This window comes from Talaromyces amestolkiae (assembly GCF_001896365.1).
Source record: "Talaromyces amestolkiae strain CIB chromosome Unknown scaffold12.1, whole genome shotgun sequence".
Lineage (NCBI taxonomy): Eukaryota > Fungi > Ascomycota > Eurotiomycetes > Eurotiales > Trichocomaceae > Talaromyces > Talaromyces amestolkiae.
Genome location: NW_024468048.1, coordinates 348,400 through 372,751, shown reverse-complemented (window position 1 = coordinate 372,751; position 24,352 = coordinate 348,400). Strand labels below are relative to the sequence as shown.

General features: G+C 45.3%; 9 protein-coding genes across 9 annotated transcripts; 5 read left to right on the top strand and 4 right to left on the bottom strand.

Annotated features, from left to right (window-relative positions):
* Positions 1 to 325: 325 nt before the first annotated feature.
* Positions 326 to 1,309, top strand: BHQ10_006443 (uncharacterized protein; the record flags this gene model as incomplete). Its single annotated transcript, XM_040879030.1, has 6 exons — positions 326 to 399; positions 548 to 581; positions 637 to 781; positions 857 to 908; positions 977 to 1,035; positions 1,107 to 1,309. 6 exons carry the CDS (start codon positions 326 to 328, stop codon positions 1,307 to 1,309), a joined length of 567 nt encoding a protein of 188 aa, XP_040734947.1.
* Positions 1,310 to 1,995: 686 nt separating this feature from the next.
* On the top strand, positions 1,996 to 3,486 carry BHQ10_006442 (uncharacterized protein; the record flags this gene model as incomplete). The annotated part of the gene is made up of 1 exon (XM_040879029.1): positions 1,996 to 3,486. The coding sequence occupies one exon, from the start codon at positions 1,996 to 1,998 to the stop codon at positions 3,484 to 3,486; it is 1,491 nt and encodes a 496-aa protein (XP_040734946.1).
* A 2,736-nt stretch (positions 3,487 to 6,222) lies between these two features.
* On the bottom strand, positions 6,223 to 7,121 carry BHQ10_006441 (uncharacterized protein; the record flags this gene model as incomplete). Its single annotated transcript, XM_040879028.1, has 2 exons — positions 6,223 to 6,515; positions 6,578 to 7,121. 2 exons carry the CDS (start codon positions 7,119 to 7,121, stop codon positions 6,223 to 6,225), a joined length of 837 nt encoding a protein of 278 aa, XP_040734945.1.
* A 1,068-nt stretch (positions 7,122 to 8,189) lies between these two features.
* Positions 8,190 to 8,993, bottom strand: BHQ10_006440 (uncharacterized protein; the record flags this gene model as incomplete). Its single annotated transcript, XM_040879027.1, has 1 exon — positions 8,190 to 8,993. One exon carries the CDS (start codon positions 8,991 to 8,993, stop codon positions 8,190 to 8,192), a length of 804 nt encoding a protein of 267 aa, XP_040734944.1.
* Positions 8,994 to 10,363: 1,370 nt separating this feature from the next.
* On the top strand, positions 10,364 to 12,130 carry BHQ10_006439 (uncharacterized protein; the record flags this gene model as incomplete). The annotated part of the gene is made up of 1 exon (XM_040879025.1): positions 10,364 to 12,130. One exon carries the CDS (start codon positions 10,364 to 10,366, stop codon positions 12,128 to 12,130), a length of 1,767 nt encoding a protein of 588 aa, XP_040734943.1.
* Positions 12,131 to 12,642: 512 nt separating this feature from the next.
* On the bottom strand, positions 12,643 to 13,782 carry BHQ10_006438 (uncharacterized protein; the record flags this gene model as incomplete). Its single annotated transcript, XM_040879024.1, has 2 exons — positions 12,643 to 13,330; positions 13,385 to 13,782. 2 exons carry the CDS (start codon positions 13,780 to 13,782, stop codon positions 12,643 to 12,645), a joined length of 1,086 nt encoding a protein of 361 aa, XP_040734942.1.
* A 1,128-nt stretch (positions 13,783 to 14,910) lies between these two features.
* Positions 14,911 to 16,712, bottom strand: BHQ10_006437 (uncharacterized protein; the record flags this gene model as incomplete). The annotated part of the gene is made up of 5 exons (XM_040879023.1): positions 14,911 to 15,290; positions 15,349 to 15,425; positions 15,480 to 15,745; positions 15,811 to 16,374; positions 16,452 to 16,712. 5 exons carry the CDS (start codon positions 16,710 to 16,712, stop codon positions 14,911 to 14,913), a joined length of 1,548 nt encoding a protein of 515 aa, XP_040734941.1.
* Positions 16,713 to 17,150: 438 nt separating this feature from the next.
* Positions 17,151 to 19,091, top strand: BHQ10_006436 (uncharacterized protein; the record flags this gene model as incomplete). Its single annotated transcript, XM_040879022.1, has 3 exons — positions 17,151 to 17,835; positions 17,907 to 18,185; positions 18,238 to 19,091. The coding sequence occupies 3 exons, from the start codon at positions 17,151 to 17,153 to the stop codon at positions 19,089 to 19,091; spliced, it is 1,818 nt and encodes a 605-aa protein (XP_040734940.1).
* Positions 19,092 to 21,827: 2,736 nt separating this feature from the next.
* On the top strand, positions 21,828 to 23,957 carry BHQ10_006435 (uncharacterized protein; the record flags this gene model as incomplete). The annotated part of the gene is made up of 7 exons (XM_040879021.1): positions 21,828 to 21,927; positions 21,990 to 22,231; positions 22,291 to 22,401; positions 22,461 to 22,605; positions 22,664 to 22,818; positions 22,874 to 23,031; positions 23,090 to 23,957. 7 exons carry the CDS (start codon positions 21,828 to 21,830, stop codon positions 23,955 to 23,957), a joined length of 1,779 nt encoding a protein of 592 aa, XP_040734939.1.
* Between the last annotated feature and the right edge of the window lie 395 nt (positions 23,958 to 24,352).

Below are 24,352 nucleotides of genomic sequence, written 5' to 3'. Positions count from 1 at the left end.
AATATTGAACTTATTACTATTATCAGTAATCTATGTAAGCTTGGTTTAAATAAGCCAAAGAGCTGCAGGAATTTTGATACTCTCAAATGTTGAAAACCCATGTTTAGACGGGTGCTTCATGTTCAAAGCACAATATTGAACTTACCTCGGACCGATGCATCTAACGTATGTACACACCTCGCAACCCCTCAACGACCTCAACTATTGGTCCATCACTCACAATATATCGAGCCAAACTTCAAACTCTTGTGCCTGTTTTATCGTACCAATGTGAGCGCCTTACGAAGAAGTCAGCAATAATATCAGCTTGTAGCAAAGTACAACAATGACTGCCCAGGAAGGACGTCATCCTCTCACCAAGCAGGATGTCACAGAGGCAGTACAGAGTTTCATGGAACTGTAAGTACTCGTCGTCAATTACCTATGGCCTCATTTTGCCTGTGATTCAGCGCTTCAAATGTCTCTTTTTTGTTTTACCATATGCCGATTCTTAATTGTTCTAGCGTACCAGATATATCGATAGAACACAAACTAACCAGCATCCCAGATACAAACAACTAGTTCTCGAAAAGAGCTTCAAAGTACGTCCGCAATTATCTATATCTTATTTACAAAAAACTGAATCTGTGGCCACAGGGCTACGACACAAAACTCTTAACAGAGGACCTCCGATTCATCGATGCCGATCCTTCGGGCTCATGTGTTTGGGAGATGACCGTCGATGAGACGTGGTGTAATATGAATGGCGTCCTCCATGGAGGCGCGTATGGCGTTATTTTTGGTAAGCCCAAATACCCTCTCATAGCTCCTGTCAGAGCTCAATGTAGATGGCGAGATTGTTGCTGATCGGCGGTAGATATGTGTACTGCTATTACCATGCAGACTATTTCCAGGCCTGGTTATTGGGAGTATGTTTCCTAATATTATCCTCGACGGATGTTTCTTTACTTATAGAGACGAATTCTGATGAATACAGATTCCTAGCTGGCGTTACACGAACGCTGAATATATCATACCTCAAAGCCATTCCCTTAGGTACGCGGGTCCACCCTCTTCTTCAAATCACTCACTGTACTTCAATCGACCACCTGACTTCGAAGTAACAGGAACGACGATACGAATAAACTGCCGAGTTGAGCAACACGGCAAAACAATGGCTCTGATTAGCGCATATATTGAGTCTCCGGACGGGAAGATCAAGTACGCCACTGTTGAGCATCACAAGGTCCATGTTCCCGCGATCAAGGAGTTTGCGGAGCGTCTGCAGGCATTGAAGGTTGCGAGGAGGAGAGATAGGGTTAGGCTATAATCGCCAGGTCAGTGGTGTGCATGGTATATGAACCTGGGTGTTATGTAGTTGGCATGTTAAGTGTGCAGCGGTGTATTAGTTCGTGATGCTTCCGCAAAGCCTATTTGAGATATAGAAAGGTCGGTTTTATGCTACTCTTCAATTTTTCAATCTTCTGAACCTAAACTTTCCCAGTCTCAATTATGCTTAAAATTGAAATATCCTATCAAAACATTTCAAAAACTTCTAAGATTAAGTGTATCGCTCAAAAATGACGATAGCAATATTACTGGCTTTCTCAAATATATTAGCTGCATATCAAGCCGATCTACGAGTCGTCCCAGATGTCGTTATCATCTCCGCACCTGATGCAATACTCAAGTAGAATATTAGGGTTGTATGTACACACCTTAATTGAACTTCGATCTGCAACAGAGTCCACTCATTTTTTCACATAGTGTACATGCTAAGTATGATAAATATTTTTGTGCTAGGCAGGTTTAGGAAGGAGATTTCGTGAACCCTGTCTGCCATGAGTATAGTATCTCGAAGTACTGGATGACGCCATATGGATAGTTGTTTGTTTAATGTCTTTAGACTTACGAGGACTTTATAACATGAGACTAGGTCCCAGTAGGATATATCAGCTCTTTTTTCCATATAAATCTAGGGTTCTGGTGATCTCTATATGTTCATGGTAGGGCAAAATGACAGCCATCATCGAAGAAAAAGTCACCACTGGTACTGATAACGGCTTCAGCACTCCATCTGACCCAGAACAAGTCGTAGCAGCCGATAATGATCATGAGAGCATCACGGAGAAAGAAAAAGCTCTCCTCCAACGCAAACTCGACTGGGTCATCCTCCCACCCATCACCTTGTTATTCTTCCTCTCGTTTCTCGACCGCTCCAACATCGGCAACGCAAAACTCGACAATCTCACCACCGATCTTAATATGACCGGCGAACAATACCTCGTCACTCTGTCCGTCTTCTTCATCGGATACAGCGCATTCGAAATCCCATCAAATATCGCGCTGAAACTGACTTCGCCGCGGATATGGTTGCCGTCGCTGATGCTGGTATGGGGAGTCGTCGCTACGCTGATGGCATTGTCGACCAGTTTCGGCGGCCTGCTGGCTGCGAGATTCTTCCTGGGTGCGACGGAGGCCGGGGTGTTCCCGGGTGCGATCTTTTACCTTTCCATGTGGTACGGGCGAAAAGCGCTGGTGCGCCGGGTAACGCTCTTCTTTACCTCTACTTCCCTCGCCGGCGCATTTGGCGGAATCCTCGCTTATGGGATAGGACACATGAGCGGCGTTGCGGGCAAGCATGGGTGGTTCTGGATCTTTGCCATTGAGGGTATTGCAACGGTGCTGATTGCGGGGATCTGTTTTTTCCTTATCCAGGATTTTCCGGCACAGGCAAAATTCCTTTCGCAGCGAGAACGCAAGACTCTAAATGCATTGCTATTTGAGGACAACGACGCGCTCCGCGACGAGCCTTGGTCATGGGCAGAAGTCCGCCGAACATTTCGTGATGTCAAGGTTTGGCTATACATGATTGCATGGATGGGTCAGGCATTACCACTTTATACCGTGACATTGTTCCTGCCAACCATAATCAAGAATATGGGGTATTCCGCTGCTAATGCACAGTTATTGACTGTTCCGCCTTACGCATTCGCAACAATCATCTCGATCTGTATCGCGCTCCTGTCTGAAAAGTACCAGACCCGTGCTCCATTCATCGTTGGGAGTTGCATCGCCTCAATTATCGGCTACATCCTCCTTTTGAGCGACGCCCGAGTCGGCGTTCAGTATCTAGGCACTTTCTTTGTATGCGCAGGTATTTTCCCGTCTGCAGCCTTGATATTCACATGGATTGCATCAAATGTTTCGGGGCAGGTCAAGAGATGCGTCGCTGCAGCTATACAGATCTCATTTGGTGATATCGGTGCTGTTGTGGGCTGTCAATTGTATCGTCCCGATGAGTTGCCACGCTATCCCTTAGGTCATGGTATGGCCTTAGGCTTTGTGGTGGGCACGCTGGTCACTACTCTGCTGTTGTGGCATTTGTTAGTGAGGGAAAATCGGAGACGTGATGAGATTACTGGTGGGCCACCGAAGGATAATTCGTTTTTGCACAATGCAGATTTTGAGGGCGATGATGATGTTCGGTGGAGGTTTATAGCATAGTGGTTGTATGTGTTACAAGATGTAGAGCGTTGAGTCGATATGAATAACACGTACGTAGTTCCTTTGCAAAATACTGTGGCTTCATCTCGGAAAGAACCATATCAACCGCCTGGATCAAATCCGGAMAAAAAAAAAAAGGAAAAGCAACCTCACATTCATCACCTATATCGATGATTAACTGAAGGGGAAAAAAATGAAAAAGAAAAGTAGCCCGATGCGCAACGTTCAGATTGCTGATGGTTGTAAGGCCTCAGATGATAAGAGTCTGACACTCTACCGATTGAGATAACCGGGCATGCTTGGTTGCAGAGGACGCAGAAAAATTGCATTATGACCGAGTGTTAGTCTGCATGGTCGCGGCATCATTGAAAGCGAGATAAAGTCGGTGGTTTCCGTTCAGTGTAGAGTGGTCAACTAGATCATATAAAGCTGGTTTTTATAATTGACTGTGTCCTCCGTATTTGTAGTAACTGCTCCCAGTGAGATTGACTTCGTGTCTCGTCCGTTAGCTGAGTACCTTACCCAGGTACCGGATATGGCTATCTTAGACGGTCGAGATCGGGAAGTTGTATGGATTAGAGATTACAAGACAACAGGTGTCATCAACTGTCTAGCTGCAACTGATCATGGGATTGATTCCGGGTTGTAGATGGTCTGATAAGGTCTAGACAATGCCAGCTAATAGGCCAACCAGAACGTGACACGGGGGAGACTAGCGGTCAGTCTAGGGATATGGCTGCATATATATATTTCGTTCCCCCCTCACACACCCGGAGCTGATGACTCTCAAGTGCTGTCATCTATGGAGGACATTCAATCGGATTCGCGATAATATCTAAATAATGCGATTAGGATGTTGCAATCTCTTTGACTCTATTCGATTCAGTCCATGTTTTGTTAGAGTTGATTCTTTGCTAGCAAAGCATTTGACTACGACTATACAAAGGAGGACAAATTGTCATTAAAGAGAACCTGGTTAGGATAGGACAAGAATATAATACAAAATTCTTTCAGTCTTTTCAACCAAGCATGCCCGGTTATCTCTCGGTAGAGTGTCAGACTCTTATCATCTGAGGCCTTACAACCATCAGCAATCTGAACGTTGCGGGTTCGAGTCCCGCATCGGGCTACTACTTTTTTTCAATTTTTTTCTCGGTCGCCTATCTATTTTACGCTTCCATTTCTCCTACTCGGCTAGTAAAGGCTTCTTCGAATGATTTTTTGGAGGGACGAAAAGAGGATATCCCGTAGCAATATTCGACGTATAACCGCGACTAGATGCGGGATCCAACGTTTTGCAGTGAGAAGAAGATTGAAGAATCATTCCATTAAGAGCATGAATCGAGAAGGTTAGAAAACTCCGCGATTAGGATCAAACTGGTCAATCTCATACAAGGGAGCTACAGGCCACAACTGAAAGTTACCAAGATATGCATAATCACCCAACATTCCCTCATAACCGTCAGCTTCTTCTTGCGTAGGAGAATGGGCGACGGCAGTATTATCATCATTTGAGTGAAATGGACCAAGAGGTTGGGAGATCGGACTTCTTGCAATATGCCCATCTCTCCCTTCGTTAATGTCAAGAGCTCTTGACCTTATTCCGATGCTGTTCGGATTTCCTTTCTCTCCTATATGTGTTGAAGCGTCCTGCTGTTGCCCTGAGAGCGGTATCTCCAAAGCCCGAATCAGTGAGTCAACTAATCTGTCGAACCGTTCTGCATAAGTGGCATCCTCGCGGCTTTGAAAACAGTGACGCATGCTCCATAGTAATGCGATATCAACGTCACGAGACCACTTTCGCGGTGATCTCATTATGAGAATAAAGAGAGCTATAACGGTATTGATAGCATAAGGGTGTATCCATCTGATAATCAGTTAGAATCCAAATAAAATTTTTTCCAAAACTTGGGGAATACCTCGGAACTTGAATTTCACGTTGCTCAGTGATGAGGTTACTTGTCACATGCGCAAGAGAATGAGCAGCACTACTACAAATCTTCTCAGATGCCACGACATGTCTCTTTGAATGTGTTATCAGATAAGTTGATCGATTTCTACTGATCAGGGAGAATCGATGAACGACCACAAGAGCGTTCAGATACATGCAGTTGAGAAGGCTCGATGCTACAGATTGTAACTCGGTTTCGCTTTTATTCAAGTCTCGATCTAGGGATATCTCCGGTGGAAGAGATGATCGCCATTCCTGGAGGTGCCTATCGGCTTCCACCACGCGAGATATGATTATTTCCTCATCGAGTTTCAAAGTATTGATGTGGAATAGAGTAGATGCTATGATGGATAAACGCGAGCAGAGGTTGATCAGAGAGCTGAGGAAATTCGTTGTTTCTGTTTCTGGCGCTGGATCAGTGGAAGGTGTGAATGCCTGCGAAATGTCAGGTAAATCTGCATCACAGTCGTCATCACATATGGTTGATGGCCGCCCAAGTTCAAAAGATAGCTTTCTGTCATCAACAATGCAATTAGTGCATACTCATATTTTCGAGACCCCCTGAAACAGTTTGGTCACTCACTTATCTAGACAATAACAGACCCACCATATACAGCTTCGTAGATGATGTTCTTTCATGACAAATTCAAATTCGTGTGGATGATTGTGTGCCGACAAGCTACGGTGAAGGCCAATAGATTGAGCAATTCGAGCTGCTGTTCCGACTGTTAGAAGTGCCTGACTGTCTCTCCCTGTGTTTATTAGACAAAGTGTCTGCACCACCTCTAATTAGCTACCTCAGAGATCGCAATGATTAGTGGTGATCTCACCATCAAGATCAAGGCTTGCACACTAGACATATAAGGCCTGGCCAGTAACTCGCCTTGGAGCTTGCAAGCCGCCTGGGAATGTAGGTCACCAATCTCCTCGTCTTCAGAGCCTAGAGCAATGGCGAAATAGAAGCATGCAACGACTGCCGAGTCAGAGCACTTCCCCGCATCGTAAAACTGTAGATAAGCTTCGCAAAAGGCTCTAGAATTAAGAATTGGAAATAGTTGGTTGTAGGTGCTGAGAAAGCCTAGAATAACCAAGTTGACATCATTAGCGTAGAGCGGTGGCTCTTAGAGTAGCCCGACTTACGCTGAATACAAACGTCGGCAATTTCTTTGACCACAAGTGGCCGATGTTCGGTTGGCTGGTTTGGTAGTTCCTCCGCAAAACTCATAGTAGGGCAGAAAAAATCCATCACATTGATGTGAGGTGCGATGCCTTTGAAGTGCTCCTCGGCTGATTTTGCAAAGACCTGAGGAGAGCTCAACCCGGCAAATTTGCTGTTTCTTGGAAACCGACCGACTTCAGTAGTGATTACACCGTGGACAGTATCTATCGATACGGATGGCGAGTTGAAAATCGGAAGTGCAGCAGGTGTCTCAGTGGTAGCCCCGCCGGACGCAAAAGTCTCAGCTCGGTGGTCTTCGTCCTTGTTCATCAAGTCTCCAAAAGACTGGACCGTATCTGTAGTTTCGGGCTGCGGAAATGTTGTTACGTTGCTTGTATTGAACGGCGGGGAGGGCTCTGATGACTGGCTTTCTCTAGAAAGTGTTGCCAGACGATCATGATCTGATTTTGAGAAAGTTCTGCTTGCGCTAGACTTGTTGATATAGGGACGAACAGACGATGGCATTATTGAGCGAGCGTGGCTCTTTCCGTCGCGAGTTATGATACATTCATCGCCGTATGTTTGACAATTGCGGCATGAGCCGGGGAGATTGTCGCATCTGATCTGGGCATCCTGTATGAGTCTAAGGAAATCTTTATAAGTCAGAATAGCATACTACCTTTCGTTGACGGCAAGAATCGCACTGGTTTATATACTATTAGCATTGGATTGCACATGAGTCGAGGTACTATCGATGCGCTTACTGCTCGAAGACGCCGTTTCTTTGGCGCTTTCGAAATATGTGTTGGCTCGTCACTGGCTGGCAGCTCCATTTTCAGGCCTTGAAATGAGGATACAATGGATTTTTAGCACTGGAGATAGATGACATCTAAAGAGTAAAGGGAAAAAGTGTGGTGAGGCTGTGATCTAGTCGTGAATCGGGGTGGAAAGTGGGAAGTTGGGGAAGGAGCGGGGAGGCCTGAGGCCCACAGTGAAGGCTAGCAACTTTCTAGAGCTGTGATGAGTACCACAGATACATCTCCATATATCAAAGATGGTCACAAAGCTATTGAAGACTCTGGAACACTTCAAAGTCTTACAGAAAAACCAATGAATCATTTCTTTCCTCCCGAGGAGATAGTACTCTGAGCTACACGGCAGCCATCTCACATACACCCTCGAAGGCAAAGCTAAGTGCACGGTCATGTTTGCTTTGAACAATTTCCTCTGGACATATTTGACCACCTTTTCACCTTCCTATTCTGTCTTTTTGCTCAGCAAGAGAGTTGATTATTCCACGGAGAACGGTGTCCACGTGTTTCATGCAAATGCACAAATCCGGGGGAAAATGTGGGGTGACAACATCCGACCTCCGATATCCCACGGCGAACGAGGGCTAGGCCCTATTAGTCCTATAGGCGCAGGGACTGGCTTGACTACATTTCCACATCTTATTATGGGCAATCACTTGAAAAAGTTATTTGACACTTTTTCAATATGTCTATCACAATCTGAAGCTACTCTCCCTGCCGAAAATAAGCCCGAACGCCATACTCTACAACACCATGACGGACGGAAAACCCCGAGTGTTCTTTAAAAGATAGATGATCCATCGGAGAATTCTGTGTCATCCGTCGAAGAGACCTGTAATTCGTTATCCAAGATTTCAACCATGTCATTGACACGTTCCATTTGTCGCTCGGCAGCTGCGATAGAGAATCCACTTGAATCAACCGAGGGCGCATTGAAAGCCTTCCACTGCCGAATTACCGACTCACAGATTGCAATAGCTTGAAGTTTCCAATCCTCGTCAACGAGTTTCCGATAGCGAGGCAAAATTTCGAAGTCACTCTTTTTGTTCAAAGCATCGATGACTGCATCTGGTGCATCGCATAACTCATACTCATAGTAGTCGGTAACCAACATGGAGTATCGAAGTTCGAATCCTCGTGTTACTTGGGCTATCCTATGCTGATTGCGGCCCTCCACATAAGTGACGGCTTCCATGTCAAGCTTGATGTCAGCGTCGTGGACGACGAGGCTCGTGTCGATCAATTTCCGAGATGGAGAAAACAGACGATTCTGATCGCCATATGCATCCAACTCAGAAGCCCGCTGGAGAAGTTGATGCTCATACGCGCCTGAAATTTCACGGTCCTGCTCTAAGATGCGCTGCTCCAAGTCGTTGTACAAGGCGACTTTATCTGAGTGCGCCTCTTTCAACTCCAACAATCGGTATTGTAAGTTTTCGAGTTGTGATACTGATAATAATTCTTGTAGGTTCTCAATCTGTTGCTGCTGCCGCTCAATCATCAGCTGCAGGATGTATAAACGCTCCTGATTATCGGAATTGATGTCAGAGCCATTGTCGGCTGTCTGAAGATGGTGTGAGTTCATTATTCGATTGCTATCTTTTCACAGCGTGTCTTCTCGCGAGGCAACAGGTTGTCGAGAAATATGTCGCTTCTTGATTGGGTTTGAGGTCGTTGGTTGAAAGCGAGAGATGGAGTTTATTAGAGCAGCCTCTTGGACATGTTTATAGTACCTATCGATCTTCCATAGCTTGGAACTTGGAAGGAGTGAAGCTTTAAAACACCTATAGCTTGCAAAAAGAATTGGAAATACCATGAAGATAATCAAAACAACAATACGGTCTCGTATCTTAGAGAAAGAGAAATTCTTCCAAGCTATTGATTGTCCATTGTTGCTGTTTCGGACCAACAAAAGCTAGGGAGGAGCTCGGTCATTGCTATGCCCTTTATCCTGATTTTAACATGTTTGGAAATAAAGATATTTGATATTAGAGAGCATAGTAACTTATATGGAGATCGAGTACCTATTTTGGTTCATCACCAGGGTCCCTGGTCCTTCATGTAGGATAACTCTTATTACCACAGCTTCATTTTGCACATAATACATTCTTGTATATTTGTCGATAAAATTGAACATGGCAACTCACCATGTATTTGAAAGGCTTCTAAGGTTACCACCTTTAATTCTTAGTACAATCATTTGCGCTCAAGGAATATGTTGGTTTGACTCCTCTTTGATACTTTCAAATGTCTCCCTTCTCTAAGGCTTCTTTGAATCATGCTTTTCGCGCAGAGGCGTTGAAAGATAACAATGTACTTATTACGGCTGGGCAGATGTGAATGAATATTTACTTTGATACAACTGACCGTTCGTTTTGTTCTATTGTCCCATTAAAGACTACTTACAGTGCGATAAGACGCCCAGGTCGAAATAGTTAAGAATCCTAAAATTTATTGACAAGATGATATACTTAAATATAGGGAACTTTGTTCTTTAGTTTTGATACCAATGTGTTGTCCGATCATGATCATGAATATAGGGCAAGATCTTTAAACTACCGTCGACCCTAGCCTTCACTGGCCGATTACTCACAAGTCATAATCTAGATTTGACAATTGTTCAGGTGCCTAGCTTGATAAAGGAGTCCCGAAAACACCGGAGAATAGACGAAAATCAACTTGGTAGCTTGGCTCGTAGAGCCAGACGACGTGCCGAACTCTTATCCCACGGAGAAACAAGTAGCCCCCATTAGGCAATATTAGAAATCGAGACTGAGATATCCGTGGGAAAGGATCTAGTTCCTAGGTACCCCTCCTTCCGCTACATCTTGGAGGGGAGTATAAGTCATCCTCAATTGTCTCATCGACACAGGACAATCTGTTGTATTGAAGTTAGTCTTTGTTCATACGAACGAAACGTATCCAGCAAGTCCCCGCTTCTCAATACAAGCAATCATGCCGGCTCCCTGTCAAATAGCACAGAAACAGATCGATCCACCTTCCATTGGTCGTAATGGGTACCAAGGATTCTTGAACAAAACCGAGATTCTAGCCAAGGGCTCCGCTCCATTCAATTCTCGGAAATTGCCCTGCGATATACTTGTCGAGCACGATGTTGGCCTCAAAGTCCACGACGGTGCAAAAATCTATGTCGATATATACCGGCCCGTTGATGAAAGCAGAAAAGTCCCTGCAATCTTCTCATGGAGCCCATTTGGTAAGAAACTCAACGGTCTCAAATTTCTCAGAATGATGACGCCTTACAATATGGGACTAAAGCCCAACACGCTTAGCGGTCTGGAGAAATTCGAGGCTATTGACCCAGCAGACTTTGTGCTTCGAGGATATGCAGTTATCAATGCTGATACACGAGGTGTTGGAGACTCAGATGGAATGTGTGTCATCATGGGTACACAAGAAGGTGAAGATGGATACGATTGCATTGAGGCTATTGCCGCAAAACCCTGGTGTAATGGTAACGTTGGAATGGCCGGTAATTCACACTTGGCAATTGCGCAATGGTTTATTGGCCAACTTCGCCCTCCTTCCCTTAAAGCAATTGCTCCCTGGGAGGGATGTGGTGACTTATTCCGGGAACAGTTCGTCCGTGGCGGAATATATGCCGGAAACTTTTTCGATCATATCTCACAAGTGATGATACAAGGATACAATGGGATGGAAAGCTTCAAGGAAATGTATCGTCGCAGTGGAGGTGTTGCCAATCCATACTGGGAAGATAAGCGTCCAGATATTACCAAGATCAACATCCCAACATACATCACAGCGTCTTTCTCAAGTGCATTGCATACAATGGGCTCAATTCGAGGGTTCTACGATGTCGACTGTCCAAAGAAATGGATCCGTTTCAGCCCTTACCAGGAGTGGCATGATATCTGGGCAGTTCCCAAGTACACACAGGAGTTACTCAGCTTCTTCGACAAGTATCTGAAAGGAATAGATAATGACTGGGAGTTAACACCTCAAATCCGCATGACAACTCTACGTTTCGGAGATCAGGATGCAGTTGTTGACGAACCTATCGCAAGTTTCCCGCCACCACAGGTGCAGGATCGTCAGCTCTTCCTATTGGACAATGGCGTGCTTAACCCAAATGGCTCACCTTCTAGCACAAGCGTTAGTACCTACAATTCGGAGGATGGGACCTCGCATGCATCCTTCACTTATACCTTTGAAAATAAATCAAGGCTCTGCGGTATTCCAAAAGCCGTGCTATATATGTCGTGTGATGCACGGGATGATCTTGATGTATATGTTGTCATTCGCAAATTGGACAAAAATAAAAAGTCCGTATTGGCGCTGAATGTTCCTTGGGACTCTATCCCTCCCAATTCAATTGAGGAGATCCCTGAAGACAAAGCGACAGATTTGCTTCTCTACATGGGTCCTATTGGCATGCTTCGAGCATCCCATCGCGAAATTGACCCCTCTCGCTCCATGCATCCTAACTATCCGTTCCACCCGCATGCAAGGACTCAAGCTGTGCCGGCTGGTGAAGTGGTGAAATTGGATATTGGCATCTTTGCGATGAGTGTCGAGTACGAGGCGGGAGAGTCTGTTCAGATTCAGGTATCTGGACAAACTCCTCAGATTCACTCTTTCAAGGAATTGAAAGATAAACTGGGCAATCAAGATAATAAGGGTAGTCACAAGATTCATTTTGGTGGGGAATATCCTAGCCATGTCATTCTTCCTTTTGTGTGATTGGTATGAGATAGAAAGAGTATCATAGAATGGTGTTTAGCCCTATGTTAAAGAAGAAATCCAGATTCGTGACAATCCATTCAAAATTCCAAGAAATAGGTTGAAATACTATATAATTAATGGCTGCGAGGTATCGGCCGGTGGAAACATTCATTTTGACTTAGGTAACTTGGTACTTAGATAAAGCACATGGTGCGTTTGTCAACTGGTAGCATACACAACTAATAGTTGGAGCTTCTGAGTGAGTCGCAAGAAAATTTCTAGCTTTATTCATACTGTATGAAGGGACTCCATGATTTGAGAGACCTGCATCCTCGTTTTCTGCCCACATCGAGAAGATTCGATTTTGAAAATGTAAAATCCTTACATATAGCTATATTCACATACGAGATACCTTTGATACAATACTAAGTTCCATTTAGGTTAACTACCCAAGTACCTATATAAAGCAAAATCTTAGAAAATCTGTAGGTAACAATCTAGGTAGACACACATGCTGGTTATGTTTTAATTTAGTATGGCAAGACACCAGCCAGTTTCAATACTTGATCAGTCAATTCCGGCTTCTCAAGAGGCTCATCACGCTCTCCTGGACATAATATATCACCTCTCATAGCTTTGCCCTGAGCAAAAATATTGCAATGGGGCCAGTGAGTGGTTCCTTCCCACCGACGAAAAATATCGGCTTTCAGGGCAACGTCCTCTGGTGTGGCTAGGTTTGCTGGAGTATAAGTGGCGTAAATGATGGTACGAATGATTTCACTTTTGGGCAAGGATGCATAGTGCACGGTACGCGAATCCCATATGATCACATCGCCAGGCTCGGCTTCCACCTTGATCAATTTGCAACCGTTGTTCTTGAACCATTCGACCTCTTCGAGCGTGAAGCCGTACCAATCAAACTGACCGGGGGCGTCCTTGGCTTTGGGCCTGGGAGGATTCTCAATGAAGAATCTTTCAAATAATTCAGAGCTTCCTTGAAGTAATTGCAAGCCACCATCCATAGGACCGGCTTCGGATAAATTGATGATACCTTGTGCACATACAAGACCCTTGCGGGTGGGAGATTGGTCGATATGCGGCCAGGGAGTCCACCTAACGTCTGTTCGTCCTGGAAGCGTGATGTTGACAGCGTCAAATGACACCAAGAGCTCATCTGTTCCCCATAGCTTTGCAAAGGGCTCAATGACACCCGGCTCGCTTGGTGACGTTAGCACTGATGTAAATACATTGCGCAAAGATGGATGATCTTACCAACGCGCCTCCCAAACCCATTTTTCATGAGTAGCAGAATATCCCATGATCATACCACCATTCATCATAACGGGCAGATGTTCCTGAGTCCAGGTACTCTTGTCGTTGATGTCGAATCCGAAGTCAAATTTCTGAAACCATTCCATGGCCCGCTCACGGTACTGAATGGCTCTTTCACGAGGGATGGCACCCTTGACGACAGTGTAGCCATTGGTGAAGAAGTCATCTCTCCAATCACCAAATTTCTGTGACATTTGCTTTTCTAGGATATCGGTTGTTCCGCCGGCTTTGGTTGTGCCATAATCGTGATTAATGCCGTGGCTGGTTTTTAGATAACCTCCATTATAAGGATTGATCGGTTCATCCTGAACGGTTGGTGAGACTCTCCCAGGTGCCATAATGTACTATTTTGAGGAATAACAGAGTAGATATCGAATTTGTGAAGAAATTCTTATTCTCGGTTGTGAAAATGATTGAGCATGAGAAAGGTAACTGTGGTATTGTTCTAGTGACTTGTCCACGATGTGAGTAGAGAAGTAGACCGCAAATTTCTCTTATAACAAGAGTAGTCTGGATTACCATAACGTCACTTTGCCCATAACAGGGGACATACTGAATTGCCCCGACTTCTGAGGTGCCACTCAAAGCCGAGCAGCTCCGTGGATTAAGTCGGTCAGCTCTTAAGCCGTGGAGGAACATCGCGTGGTGGCAACCTCTTTTACATCAAAGCGTTGCTCCACTAGGTAGTAGGCTATGTGGAGATACTGACATTTGTTCTCTCGGGTTCAATAATCATGTGTTCATCCGAAACTATGCTGGTTCTGGCGAAGAGTCTGGATTTCCCATCTTTTGCCAAATTACCATGTGTAGAGGCTTACGCAATGACAGAAATTTCGAGTGCATAGGTACGAAGGTGCATAGAGTCGAACCTGACTATATCGAACAGACTTGCTTTTGATCTTGATTTGAATGATAATATTTGACATCTTGGTGATCTGGAGCTAATACGTGCTTTGAACTATGAACAGATAGATAGATTCGTATATGAGTGTACTTTGCGTTCCTATATCAAGTAAAGATTCAAATTAAAATTGCAAATGCGGAGGCTTTTTGGCTGTTAAAGCCGGGTTATACTGTGTGCTTTCAGGTTGGTATCTAGAGAGGTTTGGTTGTTTGCAATACAAAATATGATGGGCAGTAACATTTGAATTAGTAGCAATAAGCCGGATATTTCCAAGGCTAGGCCATGTAGATAGTTAGTCTTACATGCTTTGAGTTCATCGGTTGACAGCTCCAGGTATTTAATTTAATATTCCACAATCACCGAGGTACCTAGGTGTCTGTGCTAATATTGCCTAACTACCCTAAATATTTTCTAATAATGCACTTACAAAAGCGATTTGACAGCCGGGGCTTGACACAAAGTAGCTGAGTGCTCGATTTTGATAGTCCCTTGTTTACAGAATGTATTTGTGCAGCTGGGCCTCGACCTGCATCAAGTCACATGGCAGGTACTCCTGGCCCAATTAGCCTATCTTGTTCATGGCCACCACAGACTCAATTTGTTCGACCCTGTCATCTTTGAGCTCCGCTTGAGCCTTCTCCAAAGTCTCAATGCTATCGTCTGAATGTTGCACCACGGTCTTTCCTATGAATAGCGAATCACCTTCAAATAAACCAGAAATTTGCTCCAATCCGTAGCCTCGCGTTTCTGGGAAGAAAAAGTATACCACAACCACGAATTGAGCTATCATGACAATAAACACCAGGTAATATTTCCAGTGAATCGCATCGAGGGCCACTGGTGTGACAAAGTTGTTGAAGAGATTTGCACAACTATTGCCGATGTAATAAAGACTCATTACTTTTTGCCGGCTGTGGAAGGGAAGGATCTCGACAGGATAACCTAGCCGTAGTTTCTGAGCAACTATGCATGGACATCTAACCAGGAGGTGAAGACTTACTCATACTGAGAGGTGTGATACCGAAGGAGTAGTGAATCTGGAACAAGAAGATGAGAGCTAGAACAGCGATGGCCAGTCTGTGTGACTGATTATGCTCATATAAAGCTGAACAAACTGTCCAGACGATATACGACAACATCATCACGGTCAATGAATACAGCCAAAGGAACCGTCGACCAAGCCTGTCGACAAGCATACTTCCTATGACTGCAGCTATCCAGCTCACAATCTGTAGGATGCCATTGACCAAAGTCTTGCTGTCAGAAGACGTCACTCCAACCGAGTCGAGGATCAAGGAGAGATAATAGCTGATGACATTATTGCCGCACCATTGAGTCATGAAGGACAAGTACACCATTAGTATTAAGCGCTTCCGATCGGCTGCCGTTTTCCACACCTATCCCAGAGTTAGTATTTAATATTCTCTCAATGACTGCTGTCTAGATCCATGGTCAAACAAACCTCTTTCCAACCCAAAGTGCTTGCACCGGCTTCATATCGCAGATTCTGATGTATCTCCTCCAACTCAAAGTCTACCAAGGAAGATGATTCATCTCCATTGGCATGATATTTCACGAATATTGTGCGAGCTTCTTGTACACGACCCTTGCTGACGAGCCATCTGGGAGACTCTGGAACCCAGAAAAGGCCTATGAACTCCACAGAAGGAAGCGCAAGCTGAAGAAGTGATGGAATGCGCCAAGTCCAAGTTGACTGACTCATACGATAAGTTCCGTAGGTAGTCCAACTAGAGAGAATGGAGCCAATGAAATAAAAAGTGAAAAGCACACTTGTGATTTTGGCGCGGTGAGTAGGGTATGCCAACTCTGTCGTCAAAACTGGAGAAGGGATGATGCAAAACTCAATTCCAACTCCAAGGATAAATCGAGCAGCCACAAACATGCCGAGGTTCTGGGAAGCCGTTTGTACTGCTGCAGCCAATATGATCAGGAGGCAGCCAAGTTGAATTGCGACGCGTCGTCCATATCGATCAGAAAGCCACCCAACGGGTCCGCCGAAAAGGATCTAAACTCCAACATGGAACGATAAGCAAGATGCCAGTCTAGCTACTCCTGGTCAATGAGCCTTGGAAGAAAACAAACCGGGCCCAAGTTCAGAACCGCATTCGTGATGCCCAGCAGATAAGAACTCGGATTATGAAAATAGTCCGTCCATGTCGACAAGGACTGCAATCCATTCATCATTGACCCGTCGAATCCCATGCCCGTTGCCGACAAAGTCACAAGAAGCAAAAGGATATTGAGCTTCAGCAAGTGCGGAGTGCGATACCATGGTTTGTCCAATACAGGGAGCACCCTGGCCAATTCAGGGCCAACAGTGGCACTTTGCTTGTTTGAAGCCATTTCTTCCGCCTTCAGTGTGTTGTCGCGTATATTGTTGTAATATCGGTAATATCATAAGGTCAGCGATCGACCAAGGCCAAAAGGACATATTGCATGCCCAGGCATCATCTATAAATAAGGATGCAATATTGCAGTGTGTAAAGGATCTACCCCGTGGAGTGGAAAGAGTTTCCGTCTGGGGAAGTCTGGGGTTAGTTGCATAAGCCATGGAATAACGGGGAAAGTGCTCATACGAACTCACTGTTGGGTTCGGTGTATTCGCCGTGGAGTAAAAGTCCGTGGGTTTGTGGAATGCCAAAAGCTTCGTCCCCACATCAATCTCATCGAAGAGACATCATGATAATTTTAATAAGTATAGTACACATAGAAGTGAACTGACTGGTATGCTACGTAGTTCTTGAATCTAACATCAATCTTATCGAGAACAGAGCAGAAAAAATGGCATCCTCAACCCAAGACATAGATATCATTCAATTTCCCACCTCATCCGTCGCAGAGAAGGACTGCTACATTCCACCAGCCACACCAGGTCAACAACGTATCCTCAAAGCGGGCACCGTACAGATTGACGGACATCGGCCTTTGACTAAAGACATAATTCTAGACGATGACATTCCCATCGTGGTCCGAGATGGCGTCACAATCTTCGCGGACATTTACCGCCCTTCATTCACGGCCTCCTTGGATGCAGCAAAAATCCCAGCAATCTTAGTTGCGGGCCCCTTTGGCAAAAACGGAGGTAGCAACAAGAACAACTTCAATAAATGGCCATGGCGTTTCGGATGTCCGCGAATCGCGACTTCAGGGTTGGAGAAGTTCGAGGGACCAGATCCAGATTATTGGTGTTATAATGGGTATGCAGTCGTACATACAGACTGTCGAGGGACCTGGAAATCCGGGGGGGATGTAATTGTACCTTCGCAGAAGGAAGGAGAAGACAATTACGACATCATCGAGTTCATTGCACAGCAAGATTGGTGTAATGGTAAAGTGACCATGGCGGGTAATAGTTATCTTGCCATGACTCAATGGTTTACTGGTGTAGAGAGGCCACCTCATTTGGCTTGTCTGGCGCCATGGGAGGGTATCTCAGATACTTATAACAATAACATTCGTCGAGGAGGTAAGTAGATTGACTGTCGATCATCCATCTAATAGTACTCGGTCGGCTAATCTCAATGTCGTCTCTGCAAGGCGTACCGAACCCTGGCTTCATGCAAGGCATGCTTAAAGGTGATGTTGTCAGTTTCACGGGCAATAAGGGAATTGATATGCATGCCATGTGTTATAAATACCCTGCCTGGAACAGCTTTTGGGATAGCCTTTGTGCCGAGGTCGAGAAGATTCAGTGCCCTTTATACATTGTTGCCAGCTGGACAAACTTTTTGCACACAACTGGCACGCTTCGTGCCTGGGAAGAAAGTGGCAGTAGTGAGAAATGGCTTAGGGTGCATAATACTCATGAATGGCCCGGTATGTGATCATCCCTCCTCCGGGGAAAGAAGACGAGACCAACAGACAGCAGACCTAAATGATCCATACAACGTTGAAGATCTCCGCAAGTTTTACGACTATTATATGAAAGACATACAAAATGACTGGCCGATGACCCCTCGAGTGCGACTTAGTGTTTTGAATGCCGGAGGAAAGGATATGATCAATCGTCCCGAGACATCATTCCCACTCGAGCGAGAAGTCCCTTTCAAACTGTACCTACACCCCGATAGCCGGAGTTTATCCGAGGCACAACCATCCGCCCAGTCAGACGTCTCATACGACGCCGTCACTGGGGACGTTGTCTTCTCATGGCCCATCCAGGAAACCGTCGAATTCACCGGTTACATCAATCTACATCTCTGGGCTTCCACCACAGACTCAAATGACATGGACATATTCGTAAAGTTACGCAAAATCAAAGCCACAACAAAGGAAACTTTAGAGTCAGTCTTGGTAGACGTAGGAAGACTCACCCCGAACCCTGAAAAGGAGCGTCAAGAACTTTTGAGCAAACATGCCGCTGATCCTAAATTCGGTGCTGCTTTCTTCAACTCTGGACCCATAGGGTGTTTGCGCGCGAGTCATCGAGCTCTTAACCCGGAAAAGTCAACTCTACTGCGTCCAGTGTATACCCATGCGGAAGAAAAATTGCTCAAAGATGGGGAAATTGTCCCATTGGACATTGCGATTTGGCCGTATGGAATGATTTGTAACCCTGGCGAGGAGTTGCAGCTCATCATTTCGGGGTATCACCCTGAACCACACTGTCGACCCACTGATCCATTGCCGGAGTTGAGGAATGAAGGTGTCCATACTATATTGGCTGGAGGGGAGTATGATTCTTATCTTTTGCTACCACTTATTCCGTCTAGGAAAGCATGAAGTTGGGACGGATGTCGATATGAGATAAATTATGTTGTTGAATGATTGTTATTCTTCGAAGTGAAAATAGAGTACATATATTGAGACACTTTTAAAGAAAGTGACACATACAAGATCACTGAGGCATATCTAAAACGTCAACGAGCAATTGCTGTATGCTCATGAGCTAATCTACTCAATTGACCGATGATACCATCCATCTCCGCTGACAGAGTCCATCGAGACGCAATCGTAGTCTTCAGACTGAGCTGCAAGAAATTGATATCATTCAACAAATGGATGGTTTTTACCGACACTGCGCCACCAGCGTCAAGATTTTCGAGGACATCATTAGCGCTCGTCTCCACTCCTTCATGACAGCCAACAGAGAGTCCTAGCGGAGAGTAGACTGGCGGGCCCYGGTTAAGCACAGTACTCCAAGCATCCTGCCAACAAAAATGCGTCGGAAGCCTAACCGTGAATATCCCACAAAGGCACATGGCACTGAAAATGATAGCGGACGCAAATATTGCGTTTGGAATGTGTGGAGCTAGAGCACGAGAAGGAGGTATGTCACAGAGAAGTTGCTTGATGGCTATTGCATGAAGTAGAGCTCGCATGCCAGCTGCACTTCTGGCCCAGCGATCCAAATCTATCGATTTTTGTTGAATGTAGTTATTTATCGGACCTCGACTGGAGATTTCCAGTGATTTGTGTGCCGAGCATATGCTCTGAAATAAAGCTGTGGAGGGAGCGTTGAGCTCTAACAAAATTGTATGCCAACGTAGCAGAAGAGGGAGACACTCAGGAGCTGGACGCAACCCTACTGTCACTATGTTTCCCTCGTAAAGGTTGATCAGAGCAGAAATAATTTCACGTTGAGACGTAATCCCAATAGCCGGAGGGGTTGCTTCATGCAGATCTGAGACCAAAGACTGCAAGCCCTCTAAAACGACTGAGATAGAGAACTCACTCAAAGGTATCGGCGATGATATGTATTCCGGCGACAAAAGAGAAGCATATATAGACGAAATCGGCTGCTCAACCACAATTGAACTCTGCATTTCAGCGATCCATTCCTCCACTGTCTGCGCAGAAAACGCAGCTTCCCTACACGCCGTACCGATAGAGTTAATTACGTGCCGAGCACTAGGCGCAGACCCCGAGGATTGGGCAATCAGTCCGTCAAGTATGTAATGTCCGAGAATGGCTCGACGTTGAGTTTCCTTTGCTGCCCATGTTTTCCATCGACACATCTTCTCTTCTTTGGGTGCATCAGTTGTTGGGATGTCTTCGAGTGGGAACGAGAACCAGTTGTACATCCCGGATGTTCGAGCCCAATAGAAACCGAGACCATGGAAAACGAATGCCGTCTTTCGAATACTAGAGTTATTTGATAGGAGGGCATATGTCTGACCGAGAAGCGCGGCAAGGACTAGCTGAACGCCATGACACGAATCATAAGGTCCTTTGSGAGCCATTAATGATTGCCATGATGTGGCGACTGCGGTGTGTGCTAGACGCCAGATGATTTCTCCTTTCTCATTTGAACCTGGCATTGTGACGAATAGGGAGCCTAAAGCTAGTATATTCAATAATAGCGGCGCGATGCAATCATGCGCTTGAAATGTCGGTGCATGCAACACCGGGAAAGATGGTAGTACTCTTTCAAAATACTCGTGTATACAGGCATCGAAGAAGTCCGATGTGACCCCCGTCGTCTCAGCATCAGAATTCAGGCTTCTGCACAGATCATTGATTATAGTCGATATCTGGCGCACAGCCAATTTGCTTGCTTCATATGCGTTATCGCCTCTTTGATCACTTCCCTCAGTACCTTGTGTTGGTCGATGTCCACTCACAATCTGCATTGGCGAAAGCATGGAGACATCTGTCAAAGGCAAGGGCACCATTGACGGATTTCGTAGATCAAACATCAGCCATTCTAGGAAGTTTTCGGGATCAACTAGCCCATCAATCGAGTTAGTTGATACCTGCTGTCTCACCGAGTCTGTAGGTGCTGGCGGCAGTGGCTGATCCGATTTTGGTACTGCTGCTGTCCAGGTAGTAGTTGGTGTGACTGGCGAGAAGGCATGTCCATCATCGTTTTGATCAATTTGAATAGCAGAAGGACTGACATCTGGGGTTACTAGAGCTTCTCGGTTAATTGGTGCTCGTGTGTGTAATCTGGCATGTCGAGTCAATACGTCTTGACGACCGAAGCTTCTGCCGCATTGATCGCAGGAAAATGGCTTGGAGTTGTAATCTATTTCCACCTTAGTACTGCCACTTATAGAGCAAGTAATGACTCACGAGTTCGTAGATGTCTCTGAAATTTAGATTAGCATCAGTTCAATAGGTTGAGAAGACGTCAGTCACTAACGTTGAGATGCTCTTGTTTCGTGTAGGCCTTGTAGCATTTAGGGCAGCTGAAGCGTCTTCCACTTCCACCTTCATTTCCACTTGACTCCATGCCGCTCTGTATATGGTCTGCATTGGTAAAACCCAACTCTGAAGAATCAGAAGTTCGACAGACCAGGAGGTTGACAACGTGCGGGGATCCGGAATCCGGGGGATAAGAGAAGAAGTGGGAAAGTGGGAAAGGTGGGGAGAGTGGTGCATGCTTAGCCCTAACGAGGTGGGAAGGCATCAGATCCAACCTGCATTGTTTAATATGATCAACTTCTTGTTGATTTATTACTCCGATTTTTTGTGATTCTTGAATCTTTATATTATTTCTCAATACCAAGATTCAAAATGTCTATCTCAGACGAATACGATGAAGAGGTCCCAATCCTCATCATTGGAGGTGGTCCTTCTGGTCTCCTTCTGGCATACATGCTAGATCAGCTTGGAAGTCGGTATTTTCTCGTCTGGCAAACAAAAAATCTATATAATAACCCGATCTTTGAACTACAGTTCGATCCCTCATTGCAGAAAGATATGCAACAAGACTCGCAGCCCCAAAAGCCCACGCACTATCTCCACGGTCTCTCGAACTATGTCGTCAGTTCGGATTAGATGTCAACGAAATACGCAAAGTCGGGACCTGTCGCAGTGATGCATTCTGGGTGAATTTCATTACTAGTCTAGCGGGGGAGCATGTGGGCAAATTGCCTTATGAGCGGATGGACCCTGAGGTCTTGGATGATACGCCTACAGTAAGTTATTCTTCACTATGAAACAAGCATACCCTCTTGACTGATGAAAATTTTCGCAGATGATCCATAATATCCCACAGCCGAACTTTGAGCAACTAATTGCCAATAAGTTGGCTAATAGCAGCAATGTCGAGATTCGCAAGAACCACACTTTCGTCGGTGTTGAACAGGTGAGAGATTACGCTGCCTTTTGCCCTTTATGCTCAATATCCCTGATGAATGTACAAAGTTCAGTGAATTTGTTATCACAACGATCGAAGACCGCTCCACCAAGAAAACCTACAGAGTCAAGTCTAAGCACATGGTTGCTTGCGACGGTGCCAAAAGCGCGGTCCGAAGCCACTTGGGAGTTGAGACAGAGGGAGAAGATTCATGTATGATCTGCTCCTCTCTTACAATGGCATGTTTCTCTTTACTGATGGTTGAGTGTAGATGAGACAATGATGACGATTCACTTCAATGCGGATCTCCGTCCCATCGTTAAAGAGAATGTCGGCATGCTTCACTGGGTCATGGATCCTTTGGTATCTGGATTCATCATTGGATATGATTTGTCTGGAAATCAGGTTCTGATATGCAATTTCGATGTGAATCTCTGCCTCCACCATCTAAGACTCAACCTTGCTAACTACTCGACGATAGTCTAAGAAATACCCAGTCGAATCCTGGAACGAGCAACATTGCCGCAAGGTAGTCGATGCAGCTATCGGCACCAAGGCCAAATACGATGTCCTCAGTTTTCGACCTTGGATACTGAGCAGAAAAGTTGCCAATACCTACCGAGTCGGCCGCGTCTTTTTGTAAGTCCTCATCCCCATTCTTCCGACCAAGACATCCAACCAACCATCAATACAACAGAGCCGGCGACGCAGCACACTCCTTTCCACCAACAGGCGGTCTAGGCCTAAATTCCGGCCTTGGAGACGTCCACAACCTCGCTTACAAATTGTCCTTCGTTCACAAGGGCTTCGCCGGCTCGGGGCTATTAGACTCCTACACTCTTGACAGACGACAAGTAGCCCTCGTCAACTCACAACAGAGCGTGAAGAACGGGAAAAAGATATTCAATCTCCTCAAGACACTCGGCACCACGGACCCGGACGTTGAAGTTGCCCGTCAGAACCTACATGCCAATATCAAAGATGCCAAAGTCATGATTGATATCCAAGAAGGCATCGAAGGCCAACGAGAACATTTCGACAATTTGGGACTGCATATTGGGTACGTTTATGGCGACGAAAAGATCCCAGATAACGCGTCTATCTACCAACCGGTCTGTATTGCCGGTGCACGTTTACCGCATGCATGGATTCAGATCCCAAGCACAGCGGCAACGCAAACCCATCTGCCGGCTATTGACTCCTCGTACGTCGACGAACTCACGCCGGAACTCATAGCTCAAAAACAGTTTTCGACACTAGACTTGTGCCGCTTTGATTCTTTCACCGTTTTAGTTGGCGAGAACCATGCCGATAAAATCAGGACCATTGTAGGAGAAGCACTTGACCAGATACCCTCTGACATATCTCTGCCCGTAGGAATAGTTGTTCAAGGAGTTGACTTTGTGCTTGAGCAAGGATATGAGAAGAGATGGAGCGAGTTGACAAAGTTGAATGAGGGACAGGCTGTGTTGGTAAGGCCTGATCAGCATATTTTGACTGTTTTTGGTCCTGAGGTTGAATCGGGAGATGTTGTGGAGGCGTTGAAGAGGCATTTGATGTGGTAATCGATGATCACTCTTATTTTGATAGAGCATTCATTAAGTGAAGAGTTTGGTTAAGGCATGAGTAGGGGGCAGAGCATCGTCGATAATCAAACTTTACCTGATGTAGTCTACAATATTTCTTCATCAGTAAAATTTATCTACGTTCAAGAAACACGTCGAATTAATCGATAGTCGTCTTCATTCAGTCAGAGAGGAAGATTAAAGTACATGGTAACGTATTGTACAATAAAAATTTTTCCAAMCCAAGCCAGCCATAATTCTTTACCTTCGCCAAATTCAAGTGAAAATAAATGCGAGCGTTGAGTGGAGATGTTGTCGGAGATTTCTAATGATCCAGAGTTTGCAAGGTTGGCCGTGAAAGCAGAGGGAATAAAAGATTTTGAAGGTGGTAACAC